At 32.8% G+C, this 9,589-nt stretch overlaps 2 protein-coding genes across 2 annotated transcripts; one reads left to right on the top strand and one right to left on the bottom strand.

Moving 5' to 3' along the window:
• Nucleotides 1–249: 249 nt before the first annotated feature.
• Nucleotides 250–3,200, top strand: LOC114374544. The gene is made up of 2 exons (XM_028332201.1): nucleotides 250–1,458; nucleotides 2,927–3,200. The coding sequence occupies exon 1, from the start codon at nucleotides 521–523 to the stop codon at nucleotides 1,427–1,429; it is 909 nt and encodes a 302-aa protein (XP_028188002.1). The 5' UTR covers nucleotides 250–520; the 3' UTR covers nucleotides 1,430–1,458; nucleotides 2,927–3,200.
• A 3,856-nt stretch (nucleotides 3,201–7,056) lies between these two features.
• LOC114375211 (stress-response A/B barrel domain-containing protein At5g22580-like) lies at nucleotides 7,057–8,167 on the bottom strand. Its single transcript, XM_028332981.1, has 2 exons — nucleotides 7,922–8,167; nucleotides 7,057–7,450 (listed from the first exon to the last, which is right to left on the bottom strand). The coding sequence occupies exons 1-2, from the start codon at nucleotides 8,038–8,040 to the stop codon at nucleotides 7,252–7,254; spliced, it is 318 nt and encodes a 105-aa protein (XP_028188782.1). The 5' UTR covers nucleotides 8,041–8,167; the 3' UTR covers nucleotides 7,057–7,251.
• Nucleotides 8,168–9,589: the final 1,422 nt, after the last annotated feature.

Genomic DNA, 9,589 nt, shown 5'->3' with positions numbered 1-9,589 from the left:
AGAGGGCAGAAAAGGATAAACTTTTTGGTAAGCCTTTTTTTTTCATCTTTTCCAAACTTTCAAATTATAATGTTTAGCTAACCTAAAATAATTGTAGTTATTAACTGGCAAAACAGATTAAAAAAGCACCCCACCTAGGTTTGTGCATCATTCCTCTATTCCTTTTTTCATGTCAATTAATTAATACTATATTGTTACTATCATTATCATTATTATAGGTATAGATATATATTTTAAGGTAAGAGAGAAGAGAGGGTCATGTTAATGAAAATTAAATGGTATTGGTCCTGTTGGGGAACAAGAACAACATTGTCTTTCTCTTCCCTTTCTCCTCTCATTGAAGTTCCTTCTTCCACTTCTCTTCCCCTTCAGAAAAAAAACCAACACACTTCAAATCCGTTCTTAGAGCTCACAATTTCTCACTGAAAAACAAGAATCACCATTACCCTTCATTACCCTTCTGTTCCAAAACTTCAGATCTCAAACCTATAGTTCCTCTTATATATTATCTCTATGCAAAATGAATATGTCAGATATAATATCTTGTTTCAACGAGAACGCAGTGAATGTGTCACACTCTTCATGTTCTAGCTACTCAAACAACGCTTGCATATCTCCAACTAGTGTCACACCTTCATCTCAAAATTCAGTGTCTTCTGTCTACAAAACCACCCTCTCAAACCAAAAGCAGCTTCTGATCACAGTCACGTGGTGCAAGAGCCACTCCAACCAAGGACTCACCATAACCTTCGGCGAAGAGAACAACAACCCTTTGGCACCATCTTTCAGACTCAACACCAATTCACGCTTTTTCAGGAAAAAGAAAGGAAGCAAAGTGTTGGAATCCGAAGACTCAAAAGTTGAAGTCTTCTGGGATCTTTCAAAGGCCAAGTATGGCACTGGCCCTGAACCTGTTGAAGGGTTTTACGTGGCGATTCTCGTTGATGCAGAAATAGGCCTTGCTCTTGGTGAAGATGTGACCAAGAAGTTCAAAACAAAGACCCTTTTGGGAAATGTTTCGCTGTTATCACGGCGTGAGCATTGCTCCGGTAACGCGGTCTACGCCACCAAGGCTCAGTTTTGTGACACTGGAACTCGGCATGACATTTTGATCAGATGCAGTGGCGAGAATGAAGGACTCAAGGCTCCTGCTTTGTCTGTTTGCATCGATAAGAAGACGGTGATTCGTGTGAAGAGGCTGCAGTGGAATTTCAGGGGAAACCACACGATTTTCGTCGATGGGTTGCTTGTGGATTTGCTTTGGGATGTTCATAACTGGTTTTTCAATCCTGCTTCTGGGTATGCTGTGTTCATGTTCAGGACCAGGAGTGGCTTGGATAGCAGATTGTGGTTAGAGGAGAAGATTGCACAGAAAGATAAAGATAGAGTTGAATTCTCCTTGTTGATCTATGCCTGTAAGAACACATGAGGGGACCCATTCTTCGTATCAGATCAGAGGTATCTTTCACCACAATAAATATTTAATGCAACTGTATATTAAGCACTCCAATCACTACTTGTTAATGTTTGATTTTTTTTAACACCTTTTTTTTCTTGTGTATTTTTTTTAACTCTTTGTTTTTTGTTTCCCCTTTCTTCTTGAAAGGATATATATACTAATTATTTTTTTATGATAGGAAACAGAAAGAAAATAAATTTTGAGTTGCATAAATTTAAGTGATATTATCAGAATAGTTGGTTGAGCATGTGACCTTTGTTTCTCTGTATTCTTCCTTGGGACCTGAATGGCGCTGATACTACGTTTGACTGGTCGTTCCTTGAGTTGTGTTTAGTACCGGATTCTACCAAAGATAGAGAAAAAAAAATAGTACAAATGGGTTAGAAGGTTTCTTTAATTTTTATTTTTTTTAGGATAGAGAATCGAAAAAAGAGTTTTGGGGATTAAGACATGAATATCAGTGAGGATTTGCTAAAGGGAAAATGAGATCTTGTTGGCATAATTGAGTTGCTTTTAGCCTTTGCAGGAGAATAAAGTTTGAGAATCTTGTGAATGAATTGAAACCACATTATTCTACCTTGTCCTTTACAATTTTGTTTGTAGCTGTTCACTGTAACGTTGCTCAAAAGGCTCTAAAAAAATTATAACCATACACTGGAAACAAGTACTCGACAAGCTATGTTTTATTTCCAATTTGCTTCTCCAAGCAACTTAAATTTTAAACCCAATCAAGCTTATTATAGCAATTTACAGAGCACTTAGGCAGGAACAACTGAACAAGTTCAGAAGGAAAATAGTCAGGTTTAGTTGGGTCACTTTCAGATCAGAATCACCAAGCTTAAACATTTTAAAATAATGTTATTGTCCTTCGTGGCATGGTGGAACCTTACATTTCATGATGGTCTGGTCCAATGTCCTTAAAATCCATGACATGTGTTCGTGATTCTTTGGTCCCTGCAATTCTCTAGTCCACACGCAAAAATGATCAATGATTGCCCCCACTTTCTGTTGCATGGTAAAAGACAGAAATAGCATTGTTAGGCAGAAAAAAAAAAATACTATTGTTTTGGCACTTCGTCTTTCACCTTTGTTCTCAGCAAGTGTAAAGATATGTTGGGAATCTACCTATAGTATAGGGTATCATCCTTCAATAGATGTTCTTTGACTGAGTATGTAATTATGTCTTACCTAAGAGCATGTTCTCCCTTTTCGGCTAACACCAATATTCTCCCACTTCACACACATTTGCACAGCCTATAAAATTGGAACATAATTTCAAATTTGCTTTCAGATATTCAACTTGATATCAAATCCAACTTAATGTTGAATTAGTACACAAGTTCAAATTCATGAAAATCATTATTAGTGCAATGATATTTTTAGTGTCACATTAGAGATGAAAATGCGTACTTTGACAAGATTTATTTTGTAATGTAATATTTATTTTACTTATACCTGTTGACCCAGAAAACCGTTGCGGTTAATGTGTTGCACGTTGCTCAGCACACGCTCCTCACACACTAGCAAAGCTTATAAAATCAAATCAAATCAGAGCACAATTTGACAATATTTTTCTGGAAAACATTTATATATTTGTATTACTAATACCGAATGACATTTGACATTTTAGTGCTGGTTCAGTAATGTTCTCTGCATTGCCCAACACCCATTCACCCGATATTGGCACAACTTGTAATATTAAATCAGAACAATTTGTTTTTTGGAAATTATGTACTGGCTTAATATTAGTCACATTAATATCAGCACTTAAAAGTGTCATTGCACCAATAGAAGGTTTTCCAATGGCTTTGTCCAAAACATGATCAAAGGAAACTTAACACCTAATATTCCCACCACAAGGAGCATTTTTGATACACAGATGACAAAAATTTACTGTTTTTAATTTATTATATAAAGTTATAGACACACATTGAGAAGTACGATTAATGACATTTGATATACTATTATTTCTATAGCTTTTCTGGCAGGTATAATTTAAAAAATAATAATTAACATTACTTCAAAGTTATAAAATGATAGATTAGTGGAATTATTATTTTATTTTTTGAAAAAAAAATGATGGATAACAAAATCAGAGGTAGTAAACAAAGAAAAAACAGAGTAAAAATTATTTGGGCTTTTTTATACTTCTCCAGGCAAATTGTGGGTCCAAGTGTTGACAAGTATAGGTTGTTCTCATGCGTCGAGGTCCATTTGTGAAGCTTAAGAAAGTCTTTAGATTGAGAGTGGGACCAGTGGGTAGAGGAAATATTTCGTTTTGATCTCTACCTCCTTGTTAGCATCTCCCTTTCTTATTTATATATTGGTTCAATTGGATATAAAGACAGAAACATTTTGAAAGCTTCTCTAAAAGTTTTATATTTTTCAAATAAAAAATTTCTAAAAAACTGGTTTAACTTAAATCTAAACAGATCGACCCACACGTTACCCTTCTAATAAATATATATTTTTTTGAAGTGGATAATTTCATCTCTGTAATTAGGATATGAAGCAATTTTTTTGTTTATAAAAAGTAAAACTAAAAAGTACGGATACCGAGTCTAGGTAAAAATAGGCTGATAAAAAAGAAGTGGACATTTTTTTTTTTAATTTTTTTTATTTGGTAATTACTGAAATGGGGTAGATTTTAATTTTTTCCCAATAAAATAGGATAAAAGTCATGATTCAAAGTTACGACTTACGACTTATTAGTTTTATATATAAAATTATTATTTTCAAGATAAAAAATTGTTCCATAAAAAAATACTTTTAATCTTTTCTACAGAATAGAAGTTGTAATTAAATAACGAATTTAGTTATTATATTTTTTTAATTTGTTTTACTAAAATCCTTATGGGGGCAATTGCCCCATAACATTGTATGTGCATCAGCCACTAATTAGCCCATGTTCATATAATATTAAACTTCAAACTCATTCATTGAACTACTAATAAGCTCTAGTTTTCTTATTTAGTTCACTTATACATTTTCCACTGATGGCAGGATATTGAAAAAATTCTTCGCATCTCACTCTTTGGATAATGTAATTAATTCGTTTAATCATATAGTAAAATTAAAAGATTAACTGTTCGTTTCTTCAAGTTGCGAGGTAATAATTGTGTGCGTGAAGAAAAACGTGTCGCTGTTGGCCAATTGATTGACTAATTCTTTCAGGCCATTCTTCTGAGTTGGGCTTTCAGCTTCTGAGTTCTGTGCGTGTGGAATAGGAATAGTGAGGTGGGTTTTCATCTTAGAATTATTTATTTCAACTTTATAAAACAGACTCAGAAAAATTTATATCTCATTTATTACTCTATTTTACGCACATTAATAATGGGAAAATAGGCCAACACAATAAAAATAATAAATTCTTTCAAACTTACAAGAAGCTGTGAAAAACACCAAATATAGAGAACAAAATAGAAATTAAAAAAAAAATCTCTGAATGTAAGATAAAAATCACGGGTCGTACAGACCAAAGAAATAATTCAACTGTAATCAATGAAGATACAAGAGAACCTCCAACAAATCCACTAAAACGTCTTACAAAAATCCTCAATTGATACAATAGAGACAAGAATATAAAATCTCAAAATACAAAAAACAAATAATGTGAAACACTTATCTCTCTCCAGATATCTTTTTCCCAATCCAACCAAACAATTTGAAATATCACGCGCATAGAACTTGCTGTCCAAAAATTAGTCCGATCCAACTGTGAACGAATTTGCATTTGCAATTTGAAAAAAAATACTCTCAGGTAGGTATGTGAACATCACACTAATTTTCTCTCTCATTTTTTCTCTCTGAATGATTTGTAACTATTTTTTTCTCGAATCCTTCTCATTGTATCTAATCCCTCTTCACTTAAATAAGTGAGATAAAATAAATCTTTTCATTTGGACTTTACTCTCCCTAAAAAGAGAGTCCAAAAAATCTAACAATTACTGGTTGGCCTAAGATCTTCAAGAGTGTAACATGTCACGTGTGCAAGAAGTGGAATTAGAACTACCTATGAAAAAAAAAAGGAATGTAATGAGATTGAGAACAAGTGTGTTTATTTTTATCTACCTTCATAGTTCCACATCATCATCATCATATATATATAAATATAAAGATGAGAAATCAAGTTACATTAAAAATAATTTTAAAAAAATTATTATTCATTTTCTTAAAATTTAATAATTATAATAAATAATTAATATTAACAATTAAATTTTAAAAAAATAATAATAAAGATGAAGAGTAATTTAGGTGTATCTTAAATTCTTAATTCCTCCTCTATATATATGTGCATCCCACTTAAATTTATATATACAAAGCAAAGATTCAAAGGGTGAAATGAAATTTTATTGCATTTATATATGTAAGATTAAGATTGTAACTAAATGGACAATTAACAAATCACAAACAAATCATCAAATCCCGCTACATCAACGTTAAGCACATACATATTTCTTCTGTATAGTTGTATCAAATTCCCCGTAGCAAGCTATAGCTTAATTAATTAATTAATCCGTCCATAAATTGAAGTCTGTGCAGTAAGCATCATGATCATCCACTGATGGTAGTAATGGAAAAAGACCCAAACTCTCTGCCATTCTATCCAAGAGACCCGTTATGTTAAACAATGCCTCCTCATCGAAGAACACTGTTGAAGAGAAATCCAAATTGTTTTTCTGTGCTACTAACACTGTTGATAACATCACATTTTTCACGATCCAGCAAACTATGCACGCTCTTACACTTACTTTTGCGGCCAATTTTTTTTTTGCGATGAGAATTGGAGATTGGTCTGAAGAAGAACAAGGGTGAGATATTGTTAGTAATCTAGCATCATAGTCAAGTGAAGAAACTTGGAAAAGGCCAAGAGATGTTCTCAAGTAGAGGTTCTGAGATCTGCACAGGGTGATGTTACTTAATAAAGATGTAATTGAAGAGTTTGGATTCAAGAAAGATGTTTGAGTTTTAATTTCAATGCAGTAGTTTGTACGATTATACTGTCCTATAGGAGTACATGGTGTGATATGGAAGATGAGCAAATAACAGAACTTGGAGTTTCTTGAATGGCTTCATGTTCATCTCTATGCAACACACAATGCTTCAATTCAATTATCAAAGTTTTGTGGGGTTTTTTTTTTTTTTTTATCTCTGACTATGTTGACACTAGATAGCAAGGAATAAAGTCAGATATGGAAAATCTTCTGCTTTTAAATGTTCCAAGTTGGTCCCATGTTAATAGTTAGAAAAAGGTTATATTACTTTTGAGGAAATCTGTGAGCTTTTTGTGATTTGCCATGTCTTTTTGACATGGAATACAACTTGTAACCATATTTAATTAAGTATTGTTTATGATTAAGCCATGCATGTTCCGCACCATTGATTCACATTCTCTGCCATGTAAAAGTTGCCTTTTCTATTTAGGCTTTTTAAGACAAGGCTAGTGATGTTATTCCATCAAAGTTAATGATGACCTTGGCCACAGTTTTTGTTGTCACTCATAATCATTCACTTCCTCAATCTAAGAAACCAAAAAGGGGAAGGCGCGTTTGTTTACGTTGTATCTGGCCAGTACTGTTCTGTTCAGATCCTCATAGTACTCCTAGAAGTATCCATCAATTAGAAGGCAAAAAGAGTTCATCATTATAACACTCATAATCCATACTAAGAATTCAAATTGCACGAGAGTGGTAGTAACCACTCATAACAAAACTACAGACAGAAAACACAAGCAAAAGCATACACTAAACAAATTTAAAGAAGGAATTTTTATTGGTGGAATATCTTTAGGATCATGCTGGGGCCTTGACAAGAGTAGACGGGAAATCCAGCAGCACAATATTCTCAATAGCTGCCGAAAATTTTGTCGAGAACTCGACATGATTTGGGTGGCTCTGAAATGCAACAAAGTCTTCTTTCTTGTTGAATGTCATCAAGAAGGCATGAGTGAATCCTTGTCTCAACACATCTAGGCTTTCAATGTCCTGTCCCCTGTTCAACACAAATACAAGCATATGATAAGACACTATTCATAAAGTACATGAAAATATCTGAATTGTTTTAATGGGTCAATGTTAGTTAGTTTGTTGTTTGATCCGTATTAAAGCTAAATACAATAAATTAAAATTCCATGTGATACCAGAAAAAAGACTAAAAAGCTATAACATCTTTAACTACTTGTGCTTATGTTTGTTAAAATTAAATTCTCCTAAAGAATCAACCTAATGTAGTATGGTTAGCAGATAATTGTATCATTCAAGTAATCAAAGGTTTGATTTTCAAGTTTGCATGTCTATGGAAGAACACATTTATTAGAAGTTAGACTCTAAATAAATCTTAGTACTTTGTGAAATTAGTTTCTGATTCTAAGTTAAGAATACACCGAGTTCAAAAAAAAAAAAAAGTCTCCCCATAATATTTATATTCTTTTACAAACTGCAAGGTATGAAAACAGAAAAATACCATTCAAAGGACTTGACAGCATGAATCTCTGAGACCAACTTTTCCATCCCTTTAGTGAGGTCGTCAACTGCCACACCTTCCTTGAACTTAACAATTACAAAGTGCTTGAATTCCCCCATAGCTAGCAACTAGCATACCCGTGAGCCAAAGCTTGTTAGTAGCAGCCTAATATATATATTCACAAAATATTGGCTTCAAACCTAATATGGTCTTGGTCTTCTGTTAATTGTCAGAACCCCATGACACTCCTTTCATTGCTGCTGCGCTATATTAATCAATTAACAAAAAGTAGTAGGAGACAGCATTCACCTTAGACCCACCAGTGTGCAACTTCTTTCCATCCCATAGTAAAAATTATTGTCGTGTGGCACATGAATGGGGTCATTGGTTGTCACAGTCCCTAGACAAGTTTGAGTGATAATTGGCCTCATTTTGATTTTGAATCACGAAACATTATGATTATACATATGGAACAACTTTTCTTGCTTCAGTAGCTTTTTCTTTTGTGCTATATATGTGCAGAAAAAGCAGTGATAGATATGCTGGACTTTTCTCCATATCCTTGCCATGTGCACCGCCTACGTAAATTATTGAGCTTGGATGGACATATGCTATTGCCTATTACTCATCGTTAAGAAATTTTACAGCGTGTTCAGGTTAACTTGTTTTAAGAAACTACTAGTTTATTTTACAAGTTTTACACGACATTTCTTAACAAATAAACAATTATTGACAAAACAATACAAATATCAGTATGCAAGAGACAAAAAAAATTGGAGAAGCCTGCTGCTGCTGAACTAGCACAATATCAGTATGCAAGGTAATATATAACAATCAGAAAAAATAGACTAACCAACAAGGTATATAACAAACTTTAATAAAATCAAATCCAACAATTCTAAGCTCTTTTCTGTTTTATTTTTATATTATTTTTGGTTTATAATTTTTTTCGTTCTTCCTTTTTTTGCTTTTCTATCTTATTTTTTTATATTTTCATTTTTTTTATTTTATTTGGAAAACTGCATACTACAAAGTTAAAATTAACTCGGCCGTGTGCCTTCAGGCACCATGCAACCCTCTGTATATACTCTTGATCCAAAGTCTAGGCCCAAATTATATAGAAAGTCCTAACCTACTAAACCTCAACTGCTGGACCAAAAACAAAATTTTACTGTACTGCTGGACCAAAATAAAAACTATTGTTGTTAGACCCATCCAATTTAAGAATACCTCAACCGTAACATATTGCATAGGGAAGTGGGTATAGGTGACCTATCAATTCGAATTGATCTAAATCAATTCAAATAGTTTAAGTTGAGTAATTTTTATATTTGAGTCAGATTCGAATTGAATCAATCAAATTCGTTAAATTTTGAGTTGGGTCACGGATTTTCATATTTGAATTCGACTCGTTAATTTGTATTAAATTATTATCATTACTATATGTAATATAATATATATTTTAAATTTTACAAAAATCAAATATTATTGATTATTAATTACATAAACTTATCGACCTAAATTGAGTAAACATTAATGCATCCTTAACCTTCAAGATTAAAGGGACAAGAGTTTTACTGATTGAAGTCAGTTCACAGTGACTTCTAGAAACATTTCAAATCTATTTAGAATTAAAGGAATAAAGATTTTATTGATTGAAGTCACTTC

The sequence above is a fragment of the Glycine soja genome, chromosome 11 (genome assembly GCF_004193775.1).
Source record: "Glycine soja cultivar W05 chromosome 11, ASM419377v2, whole genome shotgun sequence".
Classification (NCBI taxonomy): Eukaryota; Viridiplantae; Streptophyta; class Magnoliopsida; order Fabales; family Fabaceae; genus Glycine; species Glycine soja.
The sequence above is the reverse complement of the archived record's forward strand: the minus strand, read 5'-3'. Positions and strand labels throughout refer to the sequence as shown.